The sequence below is a fragment of the Penicillium crustosum genome (assembly GCF_028827405.1).
Source record: "Penicillium crustosum strain IBT 35664 chromosome Unknown utg000002l_segment0_segment0, whole genome shotgun sequence".
Lineage (NCBI taxonomy): Eukaryota > Fungi > Ascomycota > Eurotiomycetes > Eurotiales > Aspergillaceae > Penicillium > Penicillium crustosum.
In genome coordinates this window covers 6685579-6704756 of record NW_026623123.1, presented here as the reverse complement: position 1 = coordinate 6704756, position 19178 = coordinate 6685579, and the positions used below count along the sequence as shown (strand labels likewise).

General features: G+C 48.6%; 8 protein-coding genes across 8 annotated transcripts; 4 read left to right on the top strand and 4 right to left on the bottom strand.

The window, feature by feature from the left end:
- Positions 1–30: 30 nt before the first annotated feature.
- Positions 31–1598, bottom strand: N7487_006072 (uncharacterized protein; the record flags this gene model as incomplete). The annotated part of the gene is made up of 3 exons (XM_056873819.1): positions 31–148; positions 210–410; positions 463–1598. 3 exons carry the CDS (start codon positions 1596–1598, stop codon positions 31–33), a joined length of 1455 nt encoding a protein of 484 aa, XP_056731539.1.
- Positions 1599–4260: 2662 nt separating this feature from the next.
- On the bottom strand, positions 4261–5502 carry N7487_006071 (phosphotransferase family protein; the record flags this gene model as incomplete). Its single annotated transcript, XM_056873818.1, has 3 exons — positions 4261–4954; positions 5035–5330; positions 5404–5502. 3 exons carry the CDS (start codon positions 5500–5502, stop codon positions 4261–4263), a joined length of 1089 nt encoding a protein of 362 aa, XP_056731538.1.
- A 1444-nt stretch (positions 5503–6946) lies between these two features.
- Positions 6947–8359, bottom strand: N7487_006070 (pyridoxal kinase; the record flags this gene model as incomplete). Its single annotated transcript, XM_056873817.1, has 6 exons — positions 6947–7583; positions 7650–7767; positions 7824–8036; positions 8091–8170; positions 8251–8261; positions 8312–8359. The coding sequence occupies 6 exons, from the start codon at positions 8357–8359 to the stop codon at positions 6947–6949; spliced, it is 1107 nt and encodes a 368-aa protein (XP_056731537.1).
- A 1086-nt stretch (positions 8360–9445) lies between these two features.
- N7487_006069 (uncharacterized protein) lies at positions 9446–10414 on the top strand (the record flags this gene model as incomplete). The annotated part of the gene is made up of 1 exon (XM_056873816.1): positions 9446–10414. The coding sequence occupies one exon, from the start codon at positions 9446–9448 to the stop codon at positions 10412–10414; it is 969 nt and encodes a 322-aa protein (XP_056731536.1).
- A 554-nt stretch (positions 10415–10968) lies between these two features.
- On the bottom strand, positions 10969–13437 carry N7487_006068 (AFI1/MesA family protein; the record flags this gene model as incomplete). Its single annotated transcript, XM_056873815.1, has 4 exons — positions 10969–12211; positions 12276–12661; positions 12718–12778; positions 12827–13437. The coding sequence occupies 4 exons, from the start codon at positions 13435–13437 to the stop codon at positions 10969–10971; spliced, it is 2301 nt and encodes a 766-aa protein (XP_056731535.1).
- An 841-nt stretch (positions 13438–14278) lies between these two features.
- Positions 14279–15353, top strand: N7487_006067 (uncharacterized protein; the record flags this gene model as incomplete). Its single annotated transcript, XM_056873814.1, has 3 exons — positions 14279–14330; positions 14387–14861; positions 14929–15353. Exons 1-3 carry the CDS (start codon positions 14328–14330, stop codon positions 15351–15353), a joined length of 903 nt encoding a protein of 300 aa, XP_056731534.1. The 5' UTR covers positions 14279–14327.
- A 376-nt stretch (positions 15354–15729) lies between these two features.
- On the top strand, positions 15730–17173 carry N7487_006066 (TBC domain-containing protein; the record flags this gene model as incomplete). Its single annotated transcript, XM_056873813.1, has 3 exons — positions 15730–16179; positions 16236–16993; positions 17050–17173. 3 exons carry the CDS (start codon positions 15730–15732, stop codon positions 17171–17173), a joined length of 1332 nt encoding a protein of 443 aa, XP_056731533.1.
- A 570-nt stretch (positions 17174–17743) lies between these two features.
- N7487_006065 (uncharacterized protein) lies at positions 17744–19116 on the top strand (the record flags this gene model as incomplete). The annotated part of the gene is made up of 2 exons (XM_056873812.1): positions 17744–18238; positions 18259–19116. The coding sequence occupies 2 exons, from the start codon at positions 17744–17746 to the stop codon at positions 19114–19116; spliced, it is 1353 nt and encodes a 450-aa protein (XP_056731532.1).
- Between the last annotated feature and the right edge of the window lie 62 nt (positions 19117–19178).

The following is a 19178-nucleotide window of genomic DNA, read 5'->3' as shown; positions in this document are numbered from 1 at the left end:
AATAAAAATAAAACGAGAGGCTAAAATGTTTCATGTATTATTCATCCTTCGTTTTCTCCCGCGAGCGCTACCAAGCGGCCTTTGCGCGAGAACCTGTCGGAGAATGGGATCGTCTTTATTTTTGTCGACGTGGTGTACACGGACATGCCTATGTGAGTGTGTAAGTTCAGCTGATATCAGATTGAATGAGGCTCGAATGTAGCACGAACCGTTGAAGATTGTCGGGTCGCGGGTATTTATGTTGCTGGTCTGGACAGAAGGGACAGACGTAGCCTGGGGAGTTGTGTACGAGGCCATGGCGCATCATTTCATTCTTGCGCTTGAAGCCTTTCCCGCCGAGTGCGCGCGGACAGCCCTCTACTGGGCAGAAGTGTGGGCGATCTTGGGAGTGCACGTTTGCATGAGAGCTACTATTTCGTTAGGTCCATGGGGGTTTCACTTATGTCATCTTTTTGGTCTTACTTGAGGAGATACTGAGTTTGGAAGGGTGCAGCAGTGCACCCAGGATGGGTACACTTGTAACTACCCACTGGACCCCCATTGGCCTGGGGAGTGGATACAGCGAGCGGATGTCGATCACCCATACCAACGCCAACCTGTTCCGTGGGCGTAGGATAGCTAGTTGCTGGGCTTTTGGCGGTCATAGGGGAGGCCTCATACGGGGTCTGGACGGACAGCATCTCAGACTGGGGTGTTCCGCGCCAGAAGGATGAGTGGGAGGCCGGAGAAGGGTTGGTAGATGAGTCCTTCAGACTCACCGGCGAAAAGTGAGAAAAGGGACTTGCAGGGATGGAAAACTTTCCTGGAAAAGCGCGGTCGAATGGAGAATCGTTGCCTGATGTAGTTGATCCGGGACACGAGGAGAAGGGGTAGGGAGATGGGATTGTGTTGACTGGTGGGCCGAAGTCCGATAATTCGCTGATAGCTTTGTGGATGGACGGAAGCGTTTGTTTATTGCTGCCATCTGGAGATTTTGCAAAAGATGATCCAGAAGCTGGTTGGCTCAACTTTAGTGATGGGAGGGGAAATTCAGACTTGATTTCCGAAGACGTTTTGAGATATGGCAACCCTTGTGGAGATCGTTGGCTTAGGCCACTGATTGATGGTACTCGCTCTCTTTGAATCTCAGTTTTAATCTCAACCTCTGGCTCTTTAGGCTGTAATGGGGCTGGGAACAATCTCTTCTGGGAGGGTTTGATCTCAGTGTCTTTATGTGAAGCTAAGCCTGAGCCCGAGGTCGTGAGTTCCAATGAGGCCTTTCGTGGAGGGTCACCCCTTGAAAATGGATTTGACCTCCCTCTGGGATCGAAGTCCGGCGGTTGCTTAAAATTTTTGAGATTCCCAGGTAATGGTTCCAATGGAGCAATCCTTGCCGTTGTGGCAATCTCTGGGTGGTTCGGAGCTAGAAACCCCATCAGTACTCGGTCGCCCTCACGGGTTGAGTTCTGAGGTTTCGGCTGGTTGGGCTTACGGGAACCCGCATCATCTTTTTCGTTAATTGAAACAAACGGTGGTGGTGGTGTTTCGGTCTCTCCATAGTTGGGTTTGATCGCCTCCATAGGAGGCGACTTATTAAAAGCGTCATCCGAGTCATACATAGCGGACTTGGTGAATAAATTGGCAGGTGCATCGGGCACCTCGCCTTATACTTGTTGTTCTGACAGATTGAATTGACGATCACACATCAGAACTGATGATAGTAGCCTGTAAGATATGGTTAGAGTTGGGTTATTGTAATTGTGACTCTTCCGATGATCGGAATTTAAAATAAAAGACAATATAAGTGCATAGAATAGAAAATTAGAAAAGCAAGCGATTCCGACACAATGCGACTGCCCATCTGCAAAGCGTCGAGATGAGGAGATGAGGGGTTGTCAGGTCAGGATGACCCGGAGAGAATAAAATGAAAACCAAACAGGTCCGAGAGCACAAGAAAGAAAGACCAAGGAAAGAAGAAAGCAAAGCAAAAGAAAGAAAAGAGAAAGAGAGAAAAAAAAAAAAGAAAAGAAAACAAGGAAATCCAAGGCTCTAGACTACTCAGTTTCGAAGTCTGCAGAAAGTGCACTTACCCAAGGGGAAAGGTGGACGCGGGTAGTGAATGGGTCCCGGGATGAGGCTCAAAAGCTCCGATTGTCACTGCGCCATCTGCAGATGAATAATATCACCCGGAAGTGTGCAGGTAGAAAAACTGTACAGTCTTGTCTCAAGGGTAGAAAAGAAAGGAAAAAAACTAAAGGAGAAGTTGCAGGCTTCGGGAAGAAAAAAAAAAAGGTGTCTAAGGGTGAGATAATACCACGTTCTACACGTGCAAGTTAGGGCCTAGCAATATCTACCAGTATAATGCCAGTATCAGATGCAAGAGAAAAAAAAAAAGAAGAAAAAAAAGACGAGAACACAGAGAAAAGGAGAATAAACGTTCAAAAGGAATATTCGAGGGGGTGGGAGAAGAAAGACATGAGGCTCTCTCTCAACTCGGGGCTCCACATAATAGATTACATAGTTTACCGTGACTTGTACCTAGGTAACCAGTAATGTTCTATTATTATTCGGGTTTTTATAATTTGCGTATTTTTGTTTTTTTTGTGGTTTGGATTTCTATTATTTTCTGGTTATTTTCAACTTATACTATCATAATAGTACTATACTCCCTTCACTTTTCCAACTTCTCTGCTGACACCCCCCCCCTGACTTACCTTATTTCCCCCTCTACTCGGAGCATTTGAACTTGGTCGCACATAAACAGCAAGAAAAAAAATGGAAAAGAAAAACGAAAGGGAAAAAAAAGGTCCCCACCGCTACTCTCTGCTATTCAGGCTCCACCATTAAACTCGGAGACAACAACCGGGGGGGTGCAACTCTCTGAGTCGTTTCCCCTCTCTCTCTCCACTCCCCCAGTCAGTTATACCCGGCTAGGGAAGCTGCACGAAGAGAGGGCCCACACGGTCTGTTCACTTTTCTCCCATTTCCTCTTTTTGTCCCGCCTTTTGGTCCTTTTTTTTCGCCTCCTTTGCAACGTCAGACTCAAGTCTGCGCTGGCACACTAACAGCGAGCCTCGAGCCGTCAGCCCGAGGGATCTTCAGGCTTTCCCGGTTTGGTTGTCAACGCGCTGTCTGCGGCAAGGAGATCGTCCGGCCCACGTTGTTTCAGAGCCTCGTTAAGAGGTCTCTCTTAGTACCAAAGTATACCATAGTTCTATTATTCTATTATTCTATCACATTTGTACTCTGTACGGTGTACATTTGGTGTACATAATATACATGATACGCTAGAATAACTATAATACTACGCTATACTACCTGCATAGGATGTGCTGTCCAACCCAGTCGGCCACAATCCGAAACCCCTAATTCCCGTGCCCTTATCCCCAGCCGCATCCCCCTCAACCCCCTCACACTAGTGAAGAGTGGAGGAGAATGAAATTAGTTAATTTGAAACTGCCTATTTGAATAACCAATATCCCAAACTTATTGAAATCTATATCCTTGGAAAGAGCAAAAAACAAGTGGGTTCTTCAACCCCCCCTCAGCCTCACTTACGCGTAGAGCCGCAGGTCAACAAAAAAGCCTCACCCTTTTCCCCTCTTTAATAGCCAATCATAATTCACTATCTGCATGTCTACTGCCTGGGCTCAACGGACATTACACAATGCGGTATTCCACCTTGCCACCTCTCCGCCTTTCCACCTTTCCGTTATTTTCACTTAGAACCATCACCACTTATACCTATCCTATTCTCTATATCCTATATACCTATATATGTACTCTGTATTATTCTTATATTTTGAACCTACCTCATTGCCCTAAATACTAACTTTCACCCGGTAGTGATCGGATAAAATGGCGTACATAAACGTGATATACTCGCAGGATATTATACGATACATTCTCAAATGTTTGTCTATATCGGGATAAGTGCTTACACCTACACGTCAGGTGCCAAAAGTACCCGTAGACTTGAATCTAGCTGTTCTAGGCTACATCAACCATCCAAGTGGGGATTAGTTTCATAGTGGAGAGTTGAGTTCTGGACTAGCCTTTACATACTAACCTGAAGAGTCCAATTTAGATTTAGATCGGGCCATGTCAAGCTACATTATACATGCAGCCATCTACATATAGACGGGCGCTAGAATCCAAGTGAGAAAAAAAAAAGCCCAGGCCTCGATTCTGAATATATACAATGTCACAAACCCGAAACCCTTCAAAACTCTCCCCCGTAAATACTGTCAACAATCCACGATTTATAGAGTGTAATATAGACTACAACTTCCCCTCACTAGCCCTCTTAACAGCCCGAACCCTCTCCCATGCCCCCTCAGCAAACGGCTTTGCCCTCTTTGCATAATCACTAGCCCGAGCACTACTAGCCTGTCTCCCAGCAAACCGGGCCGCAATGCCCTGCATGATCACGGAGCCCCGGAACGCAAAGAACGCATCGCCCCACGCCACGTCGGAGCTCGTCTCGTACCCAGATGTCTCGGCGTACCACCCAATGCACTCCTCGCGCCGCGGCAGTCCTGGAACAACCCCCGGCGCGAACTGCGACAGTTGGCTGTCCCCACCGTCCATTATGTACGGGCTCGTGAGATTGCAGAAGTCCGAGAGCGGGTGTCCTACGGTCGCCATTTCCCAATCTAGAATTCCAATCACGCGCGGCTCGGTCTTGTGGAAGATCATGTTGTCGATCTTGTAGTCCCCGTGCACGAGTGTGCCCCGGTCCAGTGGTTGCGTGTTCTTTTGTGAGAAGAATGTCACCATGTCGTCGAAGTGGGGGAGTTCGCCGACGGGTTCTTTGGTGTCGACATCGACGACGGCGGCTTGGGCTTTGGAGATGGTTTTGAATGTGGCGATTTGACGGTCGAAGAAACCTGTCGGTTTGCCGAAGGTTTCGAGTCCGACGCTTTTAGGGTCTACGCTGTGGAACTTGGCGAGGGTTTGTACTGCATTCTTCCACCTGGAGGGGGGCACTTGTTAGTAATGTGGAGTCCCTGGCTGGCGGGGGGGGCTTGTTGGAGCCTCAATTGCGTGACGTACAGTGCTTTCCTCTCCTCTCCGCTCACGCCTGGCATCGCTGGGTCGGTGAAGTGCCGCCCGTCTAGGAACTCCATGATGTAGAATGCTGTTCCAATCACGCTGTCATCTTCGCAGAGACAGTACGCCTTGGGAACGGGTACATCGGTACCTCCCAATGCCCGGATAATCTTGTACTCGCGCTCGACTTTATGAGCTGTCTTCGAGAGCAGCTTGCCAGGGGGCTTCTTGCGCAGAACAACCTGCTTGCCATCAGCGGCAGTAAGAAGGTAGGTAGGGTTTGATTGACCGAAGCCGAACTACAGTGATAGGATATTAGTTGGTCTGTTTGATATTGCTGATTCTTTTTTTAATTGACGGGGCCAGACTCGCCTGCTTCACATCAAGTGGAGTCTTGACCTCGGGCACATTCTGGTCAATGTACTTCTCCAACGAGGGGATATCTATAGGCTGACGCACTTCTCCCGCCATGATGTCGATATGGAATAAAGAAAAAGACTGTTCAAAAAAGGCGTATGTATTTTGCAAAGTAACGACGGGTTTAAATTAATATGTACAAGGAATGCAATAAATGCCCCCCAACACCTACCTCCTCGGCGTGACCGGGGGACCTCGGCCCCAGCAACTCCTCGGCGTTCACCGCTCTCCATCGAGCGGGGAGCACAGAACAAGCAGAACAAACAGAACAAACACCCGACGCGTCCCAGCGGTGAAACGCGCAGTCGAACGTGGAGCTCACCGCAATTTTTGTGCAGCTAGGGACTTGTAACTTGCATTAGCCAATTCACTACGGACTAAGGACTACTGTGGAACCCCTATTATTTTCAACCCTCTATCCACTTCAATTCTCGATCTTCGATCCTCCATCCATTTTTGTGTTTTATCATGACCAAAGAGACCACCCCACCACCCCAAGAGAAATCCCTCCCCGCGCACAATCCGCCTTCCCTCCCTGCCTCCCCGCTGCCGAAACGATCAAAGCCCGACACAATGACTTCCGCCGCCGTTACCTCAATCCAGCAGCCACTGCCTCCGCTGCTTGTTAAGAAGCTTGTTGAGTCTGCCCAGGCTCCGACTCGCGGCTCGGCTTTTGCGGCTGGATACGATATTTACGCTGCCAAGGAGACTGTCATCCCCGCCAAGGGCAAGGCCGCTGTTGATAGTGGCATTGCTATTGCTGTGCCTGAGGGAACTTGTATGTGACTATACCCGTGATTGGGATTGATTAAATTGAGAACTTTAGCGAAGCTCTCTGCTTGTTGAGGCTGAGCTGGGTTAAGAGTCAATTCAATACTAATGAGGAATATAGACGGCCGCATTGCTCCCCGTAGCGGTCTTGCTGCTAAGCACTTCATTGACACCGGTGCTGGTGTCATTGATGCCGACTACCGCGGTGAGGTCAAGGTGCTTCTGTTCAACCACTCTGATGTCGACTTCCCCATCAAGGCGGGTGATCGTGTTGCCCAGCTGGTTCTGGAGCGGGTGAGTTCAAGCTATTGATATGCTGTATTTTGTGTGAATTTCTCTAACCAGCTCTAGATCTACACCCCTGAAGTCAGCGTTGTCGAGGAGCTAGAGGAGAGTGTCCGTGGTGCCGGTGGATTCGGTAGCACTGGCATTTAAGGGCCATACCTCGGCACAAAGTTGGGAGGACAGACGAAAATTAGATGGGTTCTGGGTTTAAAACGAACCTAGTTATGATTACATGTATTTGAGATTATGTGTGACTGAATGAATATAACATATAAAAAAAAAAGATTCCATGCTTGATACAATAATCAAATCTATGTGCAGACCGAACCGGTTTTTGATATAGAGATGGCCACCGACCCGGCTTCATCTAATGCCCTCCCCAAATCCTTCTATCATCTAACCATGTCTCATGCAAAAGATACATATAAACCCTACCCAAAGCCTACCGCAGGTCCTTAGGAAGATCCTCCTTCTTCCAATCCTGCACCTTAAACAGGATCTTCGGATCCCGTAGAACCCGCGTATTCCTCACAAGCCTAACCTCCGCAGCCTTAGTCCTGCGCAAATAATCCCTCTTCTGCAATTCCTCGGCCGAAGCCTCTCCCTCCAACGCAGGAACAGCAACCGCCAGCTCCGCATCCCGACTCTCCAGGGTCCGCTCCAGAATACTATGCATACTGGACAGAACCTTGACAGTGGCGCTAGCCAGCGGCAGATCCGTAGCCGCGACATCATCGGGCGAAAGCCACGATTTGGTTGTGCGCAGACCATCCACTGCGGAAACAGCTTCGCTTAGACGTGCGACGGTCAGCGCGGCGAACATATCACCCGTCCCGCTGAAGAAGCAGTCCAGTGCTGGGACATCGACGCGGAATAGTCGTGGCGATCCGTCGGAGCGCGTGGTTGAACCAATTACTGTTAGGAAGTTCTCTGGTGGGGGTGGGGTTGAGCCTGATTGGGAGAGCTTGAAGAGTTGCACTGAGGTGATTATCACGTGTGGCACTGAGTAGATCTTGTGGATGGCTGTTACTGCTGAAGCGAGGGTTTCTAGGGATGTTATTTTGATGCCGGAGAGGGTCCTGCGTTATTTTATATTAGTGACCATGTTTGGGTATGTAGTTGAAGTTAAAGTTCGGACGACTTACTCGGCTTCGAACTGGTTAGGCAAAATCAGATCCGCAAAGGGGATGATTTTCTTGTATGCGGGGACTACGTCGTCGTTGACATAGAGCCGGCCTTGGTCGCCCATGACTGGGTCCAGGACTGATATTATATTAGTGTCTGTATTTGGGAGAAATAGTGGGGGGGGTGCTACTTACCCCAGAAAAATGATCCGGGCTTCTTCTCTGCTTTCTCTTGCAGATCAATGCCGATAGTGCCTACTGATTCGACGGCTGCTGCACTCGGGGCGTAGCCCGATAACATGACATCAAAGTCTGTGAGGTTACTCTGGCACAGGCCCTGGTAGAGGTCTGAAATTTCCTGTGCGGTGGCACGAGTTCCCTTGAATTGGCGGTAGCCAGTGTGGTTACCTGCAATTTCATGTAAGTCAGGGCTGAGATTATCAAGTCCGGGTTGCAACGTACTGAAATGGACGGTGTTCAACGCAGCGACTTCGCAGCCCAGGGATTGCATGACGAAGGTTGCCATTGTGTTTCCGACATGACTGGAGAGAGGAAGTTAGTTCATTGACTCCAATGGTGTCTTTCAAACTTGATAGACGGCGTTATCAGTCTTGTCACATACCCGTAGACTACCTAGTGGAAATGTCAGCTTATGATCCGAAGGAGGGGGTAGTTTCACTTACATGACTGGCAACAGCCAGAACTCTGGTCTCAGGCACTAATGAATCCATGATAAGTTTTAAGTTAAGTCAGTTGAATATAAAGAGTCTATCAAGTTATCTCATATATGTTGCTATGACTCGTGTGTGGGGGGTCCGGGGGGATGATTTACCGAAATTCCTCTTACCTAATTGGCTCCGAGAACCGAGTCCGTTATCAGAAGGGAAAGAAATGAATTGGATTTGATAGTATTATTTAATATATGTTGTATATACTCCGTAATTATAGTTATAGTTATAGGGATGTAGATCTAGATATATAAGATTATAGACTCAATTAAGTGCTATAATCCCAAGGTTATTTATTAACCATCAAACTTCCGAGGTCCAAACACAGAATGATCTCCAAACCCGTGGACCCAATTGTGTCACAAGATCTCCTTGACCGGACTAAATTTCACTTTCCATCCCCCGTTATACTTCCTTCATGCTTCGGTTTTAGAATGAGACAGTTTCCGAATGACAATGATATCTAGACCAGTCGGGACAGGGAAGGGGATAAAGCAAACACTCCCTAAAAAATGGGAGATAATATCCTAGTCGTTTCCAACGGTCTCGGCCTATGGAGTACCTACAACATACTAGGTAATGGATCTACTCTATACGGGGCACGGAGTACGGGAGTATATTCCAAAATAGCAGAGATATCTCTTAGTAGGAACACCCCCTGAACCCGAAAGCCCATGGAACGGTCTAGTTCGTGCTAGTGGTACACTCGGAGTCCTCTAGCGCATTGGCAACACGTTCTCGGCCTTGGCCAATGCGAATGTCCTGGGAACTAAAAAAACAGTCCCCATTTTAGCCTTTTCTGCAACCTTCCAGGGTTAATGGGTCTTACCTCGTGTGCTTCTCAACTTTGACTTCATCAACTTCATCTTCTCAGGGAATATCCATTCCCTCAGTCACTCCTTTCAATGAAGTACTGATCGTCCCTAATTCGTCACACAATGCCGGAATAAAACACTTCTTTGTTCCCGCACTCGTCGACCAGCAGCTCTGTCACTCATTTAACATACAAAGACTGTCCTTGCTCATAATAATTCATACTTGACCGTTGATGTCCGCGCCTCGATCTCAAATCGACGACATAACGCCAAAATGTCCCGTCTTTACCATATCTACAACCTCCTAATTCTAATAACTATTCTCTGTCTATCAACCACACGGGCCGAATCAGTGGAACCCACAGACCTGCCCGTGCCACGATCGGCCTGGCATCCAAGTGGAGAGATCAAGACCACAGATCGACAATCACTTCAAGCACTCACAGAGGAAGCAACAACGACAATACGCCGACGAACAATAGTCACAGCATCAACCTCCACAACAGGAATGCCCAAGCCCTTCGACACACTTTCCTACAATTTCGCAAACTCAACCACCTGCATCGACTTCTTCACAAAATGGCGCGCAAACACAACAATCTCAAACTGCAATGCCATCTCCCTGCTAATCGAGAACTCAAACGCCTTCTTCCACGCCCTAAGCTCAGCAGCCGCCACCTCCCTCATCCTAGATACATCCTGTTCGGCAGATGTCTCACAATGCGCATCGATCATGACCGCTCTCGCAGCCGATCTCCTCAAACCAGATAACTGCGGCGACGACTATGAAAACGGTAACTCCGTCGTCAAGGGCACGTATCGCGATCTCGTCGCTTACGAACCAATGTACCGTGCTAGTTGTCTCACGAACCCTTCGACCAAGGACTACTGCTTCGTCGACGCGGTGTCGAATTCAACAGTACCCGATGACTACAGTGTCTACCTCATGCCACTGGGTACCCCGCTTACCAGCGGGGCTGTGCCGACTTGCAATAAGTGTTTGAAAGCGACTATGGAGTTGTTTTCTGGGTGGGCGAGACGGGATGGTCAGTCTCTTGATTTGACTTATCTTCCCTCGGCGAAGATTGTTAATACGCATTGTGGGGATGGCTTTGCGGCGACTAATATCACCGTTGGTTCGGCGGATGTCAGGGCTGGGGCGGGTCTTGCTGTTCCCTTGCCCAAACTTGGAATTGTTACTGTCATGACTTTGGTTCTTAGTGTCATGCTGACAGGCTTTTGATATGGATGATTTTGTCTGTTCTTTCTGTTCTTGTTCATACACACTCTCTTTTCTTGTGTATCCTTTTGGGGTCCGTCTGCCCAGCTGGGTATGGCCATGGTTGATGTCAGCGAGCGTGTTTTTTGTTTTGGTTTTCTGGTCTGATCGTTCTGATCTGTATGTAATTTTTAGTGATATTCATATTTTGCTCTGTAGCAGTTATTAACTCTGTTATTTTCCTTATTTGCTTCTTTCTGTATTCAATCGGGTTTAACTCGATTCGTTCATATTGTCTTTGTTAGAGTCCCAAGATTCGATAGTGCCAAAAAAATGGCCGAGTCAACAAATGTATTCCTCAGACGCCATACAATATGAGTATTCACAAGTATATCCACACCTATAAATAGACACAATATAAACAAGACAAAGAAATCACATCTGAAATCATGGTTTGAGTGCGCATAGTTCGTCACGCATAAAGAATCTGACAAAGACAGCAAAAAAAAAAAAAAAAAAAAAAAAAACGCTCACTGACAAGAAAATGTTATTTAAAAAAAGAAGACCGCAAACCCTCATCAGCTCCTCCTCTTCAACCCTCCTCCCATAGCAACACCAACAAGGCTCTGCGGCTCACCTCCAAAGCTAGCCCCAGGACTCGTAGGAATCGGCGACCCGCTACCAGAAATAGGACTTTGTGTAGCGGCATCTCGTTCCCGCTTAACACGGATATGCCCCAGCTTCGCGAAGCGGCCAACATGCGTCCAGAAATGACGACCGGCTGGGTGTACAGCGATGCGATCGAGAAGATCGGCTGTCGCTTCGCGGACGACCTGGTCCGGATGGAACAAGCCCATACTGACATAGAAGAGACCGGCCTGGTTCTCCGGTGCGACGGTTAGGAGCTGGCAAATGCCGGCGTAGTCCTTGACGGAGTGGGAGAGGGCGAGGTAGATGGACGCGGCTTCGGAGTGGGAGAGTTTTAGGGCCCGAAGACGGTCGTGGTGGTGGTGGATATCTGGGCGTTGGATTGGACGCGCGGGGAAGTACATTGCTGCGATATCTTGGATATAGGAGTAGTAGGAGCGGGTATTGCGCCAGCCTTCAATTCGGGAGACGGATGCTGAGAGCTCGCGTTGCTTGGCTGTTTCGTCTGTCCATACGTATCCGTGCCCGTGGAGAGTTGTTGGATCTGAGGCGTCGCTTTGGTGGCCGGTTGGGCTGTCTGGGGAGAGTTCTTCGCCTGGGCCGATGATATAGAGGTTTGAGGCGCCGTATACTGCTTCTTCGAACGCCGCGGCGACGCGGACGAATTTCGTTATGTAGGCTCGCCATTTTGCGCGGACGGCATTCTCGCCGTGGCGTTGGCTGATGCTGCGGAGGATGTCTTCTATGAATAGTGTGTCGCCTGTTGGATCATTGGTCGTGTTGGATGCACTGTTGGGTAGTAGAGAATTTTGCTGTTGGAAAAACAGAAGCCCTTCTGTTACCGGCGCAGGTTCAACGTGACTTGAGATCTTGATGCGACCTGTCGGGAGGTCGCACATAACGTCCCACCATTCAGGATGGTTGGCAAATGTAGGGTTTGTGACTCCTGCAATAAACCCAGGGACCTTGAGAAGATCATCGATCTTTGACAGATCAGTATAAGGGAATGCGTGTCGAGTAAATCCACGCAGAATGCCACCGGATGCAAGAGCGCAGGCCGCCAGGACCGCCTCTGCAACTTCTCCCGATGGCCGGTTGTGTCCTAGGAATACAACCCGCTTCTGAGTAAGGATAGCGTTGACAAGAACAATAACGGGGTGTGTGAATGGACCGCTGGTTGTCAAATGGGGATGCGCTGGGAAAGCCTGGGGGGGTTGTGGCATGCGGAACGGCGAACGTCTGAATGAGCTTAATGAGGGAGAAGTCTCCAACGGTCTCCGGCCAAATCACTGTCGGGATTTTGACCGGTATGGGGATGTCATTGTAGACCACCTTCGACTCGTACTCATGTGTATCCCGTGGTAGGGCGTATCGGCTGATTTTCTTCGGTGACGGGGGACATTCCCCATCTTGGAGTTCTTCTTCTTCCCGCTGGCGGATCATTTGTTCGAACTTCTCCAGGAACATATCCTTTGTGTTGCTAGATTGCAAGATATGCCGCTCAAGTATCGACATTTTTGGCATTAACGAAAGGTCCATGGCGTTAACGGCGTCGTAAAGGGATGCCAGAGTTTCGGGGAATGGAGATTTGAAGTAGTCTTCCAGCGCTAGGAGTAGTAAAGGCTGCATAATGTCAGGATTGCCTGGGTGCTAGGACTCGGAGTAGCATAGTAGCTTACTTTGTAAATGTGGAGGAATGAATGTCGCGTACAGATTGCCATTGCCTTGACTACTGCGCCTCTGTTCGCTGTTAGCATTCGTACATTCAGACAAGACAGTAAGACCTACCTTCGGACCGTGTTATCCTGCTTAGTATTGACAAGATTCAGCACATACATCAAGGGTGGCCCTTCACCACCCTCGTCGTCGCTACTGTCGGGATCATCGGAGGTCTCGTCGAAGTTCTCGTCCTGGATATCGGCTCCCTCCTGGTTTCCATGGTATTGTGATTTCCGCTTTCTTTTCTTCTTTCCCCCCGCTGAATCCGTTTCTTCGTCGCCGCTGGTGTCTTTGTGTAAGAAGAACATGGTCCAGTCCTGACTCCGTACATGCGTCTGATCCGGCAGCATCAGCTCTGCAAGCATGCTCTCGTCCCCACTGATTGCAGCGGGATACTGGTGCTCCATGATCGGGCCCCGATCAATATGGAAGGACGCAACCAGGATGTATTCCACATGGCGCTCCGGCGAATCGAGCGGGTACTGCGCTTTGCAGCGGCGTGGCCTGAAGCTTGAGGTCGCATGGTCTGTGGATGTTCTTCGAAAAGAGCCGTGTGAGCTGCTGGGCGACCGTCCGATAAAGGAGGCCGCAGGCGAAAGTCGAGGAAGACCACTTGTTTGGCGGTTATTCGAGGCGGAGAGGGAGTCGTTCGACGGTCGATACGGTAGTGTCGTTGCCATCTTCTGGGGCTGTTGGGGATAGAGGATTGCTCCGGGCCAAGCTATAAATCGAGTGGCATACCGGGGGCACAAAAAGCACACCGTCAAGGGCCAATGATAATATTAGTTGAATTAATTGTCTCGAATTAACTGTTCAGGGGTTAAGAGGGGTTAAGAAAAAGGACGATTTCTCCACAGTGGAGAGACGATAAGGCGATAAGATCCATATACCACCCAGGGTTGAACATGGGAGGACGATCTATTAGAATGTAATTTCCCTTCTTTTCTACAGTACTCCGTACTTTGCAGATCTTTCTATTTATACTTAGGAATTTCCATAGACTTGACATATCCGATTGTTACAGTCTAGAACATCTACCAAAAAGCAATACTCGCCACTTAATTGTGTCTTACCCGGTATAGCGCAGGAAGAGAGAGAGAGAGGCAACATTGAGTATTGAATACTTGACTGCTCTATAGGTGTAACATATCCGGAGAAAGGTTGAATATTTGACTTAGCGTGCACCGGTATTATCCTTCATAATTGAATTTTTGGAAGCCAATCGAAGGTTGATGTGACGAGTATGATTCCTTATAGATGTACATGTAAACGAACACTGCATGCGAATTTATGCAACACCTAGTCAGCTAGGGACTAATTTACTTAAATAACATAAACAGACTTTATAGATCTATGTAGCAAGGTCGAATTATAAATATTAAAACTAAGCAAGGAACACAATATGTATACAACTGAGGATAAACTGGGGTATGTTTATATAGATAGCATGGGGCGGTGGGAAAGACGGTGGCAAAATTATGTTGCTGTGCCGGGTTTGTTTACATCGATAAGCAAGCCTTCGTCATAGGCTGTCTGCAATTCATAATTCAGCTCATACGCGATTTTCACCATGGTAAGTGAAGGTTTTAAAAATGATATACCCATTAAGACTAATCGACAATGACCTAGGCCAACAATCCTACATTCAAACCATCGCCCTTATCCTTTGGGTCGCCGAGGGCATCCCCGTTCCGGCGCCCGTCCACCCCAAACTCCCCGCCCTCAGCTAGTCGCACAGGAGGAGGCACCCCGGGGAGCTCTCCCAGTCGGGCATATACACCTATGGTGTCGCCCAGCAAGCTCAATCAATCATATACAGTGGAGGATGGCGAATCGCGTTCTCCGAAGAGCGAGCGGCCCATTCCTCAGCCGAACTTTGGCAGAGAGCTCTCTCCTTCCCCGACGAAAGGAGCGCGGTCGCCAGGAAGTTCATCCCCTATTATTGGGACAAGAACAGGTGGCTTTACCGCCCCAGCTGGCGATGCGGCTGGAAAGCTATCGGCGCAACAAGTGAGAGAGATTAGAGAAGCTTTCCAGGTTCTCGATCGGGATAACGACGGGCTCGTGGACAAAGATGATGTGATTGATGTGCTAACAACTTTGGGTAGGAAGAAACCCCATTTATTTTCTTTTGATATTGGTATAAGGAACTAATCCAAGTGTTTGAACAGGCCAAGACTCGTCCTCCTCTACGCTCTCGCGCTTTTTCCCGCCGGGATCGGGCCATACTATGAACTTCCCAACCTTCTTGAATACACTTTCAGGACTGATGGCATCGATGTCACCTTCGCAGGAGCTTCTCAATGCTCTTGCCGCATTTGATGACGATGACAATGGGCAAATCGATGCCGCCGAATTACGTGATGCTCTACTACATACCTCCCCAGAAGATGGAGAGGAACGCTTGACTGAAAGAGAGATCGATGAAGTCTTCAGTGGGTTTATAGGACGTCCGGCATTTATTGGCCGAGGAGCGAAGTCAGGCGGGATGGGTAAGAGGGGCGAGGTTTTCCAGTATCATGACTTCGTGCGCAGCGTCACGGGTGGGGAGAATGGAAATAATGCAAAGCGTGAAGGAGACCCAGCACATGTATGAACTGTTATCACGAATATGGGTTTCAATTGAGTTGGCGTTAGGGGGTTGCGTCTTGTAACATTTTTGGCAGTTGACAAATTCCCAGTCCGTAGAAGCAAAGATCAGACTATACAAAGCTTGCCATGGATGATCATGTACCATTTATTATTCAAATGCTAATGAAAATTTTTGGTAAAAGGAGTGAGCTATGTTGTACGTAAATAGGAAATAGTAAAGTGGAACTATACGCCGGAGCCAACGCCTTCCGCATTTCATCGGCAGAAAAGCTCCAGCCACCGCGATCTGATACACCTCCACCCGTCAACTGCGCTCATTTTACCCCGTTTCCTAAAGATGTCTGATCGTGGCCTTCTAATGCAGACTTGATTGCAGAAAAATGGCCAAACCTCAGCCCCCCTGGGCTCTCGGTGTCCCGGGCCCCGACACACCCGCATCGCCGCGAACCATGCGAACTCTCCGAAAGATACAATCCCACCAAGTGCTATCGACCTCTAGCGCGCTCATTGCACAGACCCAAGCCTCTCGCCAAGGTAGCTCTAATGGAGCTGACCCCGCATCAGCAGCAACTCCTGGTGCTGCCACCCGAGCGCGCGCACATCGCCGAGCTCGATCAAATAGCGACGCGGCTTCTCGTGAAGCTGCTGCCACACCACCTGCGACTCAGAGACGACCCGCGCGGAAGACGGGGTCAGGAATTGGGGTCAAGCGATCTCTTTTGGAGAACTTCTTGCGCGATGGGCCGCAGAGTTCAAATCCCAATGAGGGACTTCGAGAACTCAAATACCTCGTCCTTTCCAGCCGAGTAGATGCTGACGGAGATGGCATGGTGAGGGGTACCCAGTCTGTTTTACAAGATTAATGTCTAACACTTCGAAATAATAGTCGCCATACCGAATCTACCTCTGGCTGGTCCTCCTCGACATTCCTCCTATGCCCACCGATGACTACCTTGCTCTTATCCACCGCGGCCGTTCTCCTGCTTACACCAAAATTCGCAATGATACCTTCCGCACACTAGCCACAGACCCTCTCTTCAAACGCCGAGTCACAGAAGCAAGCTTGATTCGACTCCTCAACGCTGTGGCATGGAAACTCCACGATTCCAGACCGAAACCTCGGTCTCGACCAACGTCATCTCGGCGCCGTGAGATGGAGCTTTTAGTGAACGCACCACCGAGCATTGCAGAGGAATCCCCCTTTGGTGGGGAGCTGGAGAAGGTCACGAATACAACTACAAGTGATTCGGCCATGTACGTCCAAGGCATGAATGTCCTGTGTGCGCCATTCCTCTATGCTGCCCGTAGCGAGGTGGAAGCATTCGCTCTATTCCATTACTTTGTCACACGCGAATGTCCAGGATATATCCGTGGTGCTATGGATGGAGTCCACAAGGGTCTTCGTTTAGTGGACCGATGTCTTGAGATCGTGGAGCCTAAGCTTGCAGCGTATCTGTTCTCCAAGGGTATGCACGCTGAGCTGTACGCATTCCCATCGGTATTGACCCTCTGCGCTTGCACGCCTCCATTGCCAGAGGTATTGCATCTGTGGGATTTCTTATTTGCATATGGGCCACACCTGAACATTCTATGCATTGTCGCCCAGCTAATCCGTATGCGAGATTTAATTTTTGAGAGTCCGAGGTAAGTTCCAGAGCGTCCTTTGGAGTTTTATCCGACAAAAGCTAACTTGACTATAGCCCAAATAAAATCCTCCGCTCATTCCCTCCCCTCGATGCAAAGGAGATCATTGCTTTGACCGTTCTCCTCGTTCGTAAGATCCCTGAGGACCTTTATGCAGAGATGATTAGCCATGCAAAATAGACATGGTTTGAGCTTACCGAGAAGCTCTAACTAAAAGAGAGATAGATGTCATAGTACCTGGGTTTCATGGCGTTTTTGATATGATTGGTCGCAGCGATTGGGTATGGTGACTGGATGGGATATGAGACTTACATTGATGAACACCTGGGATAACACGCTTGTTTGAATGAATTGATGATTGTATACAAATATTGGCTAGTCTTTTTGAGAATGCACTTGCGTTGAAATATGATTCTCCCTTTTAGAACTCCAATTCTTTGCTCTTGTGGAATATGCAGCTTCCCTGCTCGTTTGTTAAAGGGAGAAGCCCTACATTTCCTCTGTTCTTCTAAGACAACACACGATTTGTTTGTCGCCTCATAGGGCATATCTTCACGCGGAACAATGCAACAGTTTGTACACTATTTCCAGAGTTATTTGTCGTTTCCCAATGATCAAGACAAAGCAAATAAGACATCTTCTTCATCCATGCAACCTGCATGACTTAGACTCCTTTTACCGTCTGCATTATAAGTATGGCTCTGTACTTGACCACTAATTCTCCAATCCATCATTGCTCAACTAGAGAAAATGTCGACAGTTCTAGGAACATTCATCGTCCTCACCATATCCATTCTTTTATTTGTGACATTGGGCAAGAGACAGCAAACCCATTCCACATCAAATAACCCAGCGTTATGTCGCCAAATCATTGCCGGCATGTTGAAACACGAAGACCAACCGAATATCCACTCACCACACCAGGCGAAAGCGATGGCTAATAGACACCTTTCCATTGCATTTGGAATCGATAATGCCTTCACCCGAACAGATAGCGTCCACGCCAGCATGTTCGTCGAGAAAGTCAAACCTTTGATCAATCTATCATCGAAGCAGTGGCACGACGTATCCGAGTTCGCCAGAGTCACAGCCAGCCACTGGGTAGAGCATGGCTTCCCGGGACTTGATCACAGCGGCGGCTGCAGTTGTCATGAGGGAAAGCAGAACATTAGCAGCAATAAGACCAGTGTCGATCGCAATCAAATCAACGTCGCCAGTCTAGCACAAATACTTTCATTGAAAGTAGTGCTTTCACTTTTTTCAAGCAAAGGCCTCAAGACCAGACATGTGATGAGAACCTACTGAACTTAGCACAGTCCATAAATCGAGTCTGGATATTCTCCAAGCTAAAACCCGCCGAGAACGATATTCCCAGATTCGAAGACGATGTATTACTTCAAACCTCGCTAGTCAATATCTTCGGGAAACACGATCTCCCAGAGGATAACCCACTAAACCTCATCCTCCCTTCCTTCGAGACAATGTGGCGTGTCGTCCTACGAGCCTTCCTAGAGATCCGGTTCGCGACTGGGAAAGAAGTACCGGCATGGCGAGACACAATGATTGCTTTCTCTAAGAACCCTACGAAACCACAATTCGACGCATGCCCCACATCCCCGTCCGGCAATGAGCCTAGAATAGGTGATACACACGGTGTTCAGAGTTCACCTAGTGAAAAGCATATAGTCCTTGAATCGCTTCGACTATACGTGCCCACGAGACACATACATCGAGCGTATCAGTGGGACCGGGGTATGGGGACATCTTATGAGATAAAATCCGCTGATATCGAGGGGTGTCATCTGAGGTCTGATATCTGGGGTTCTGATGCAAGGAGATTCAACCCGGATCGTTGGTCTGCTCTTACGCCGGTGCAGGGAGATGCGTTTATGCCTTTTGGATGTCCGCCGTTTGAATGTCCTGCTAAGCCGACTTTTGGACCGAGGATGATTGGGGTTTTGGTTGGTGCTTTGTTGGCAGCTTTGGAGGATAAGGAACAAGGAAAGACTTGGACTTTGGATTGTGAGGATGTGAGTGTGTTGGAACACATTACGTCTGGGAAGAAGTTGTGTCCGCATAGGAATGCCTATACGGATTTGTATCTAGTACGGTCCATGGAGTAGAGAAGAATGAACGGAGATATCCAGGAAATTTATTTGGAATACAAGTGTATCTTTAGGTGTAA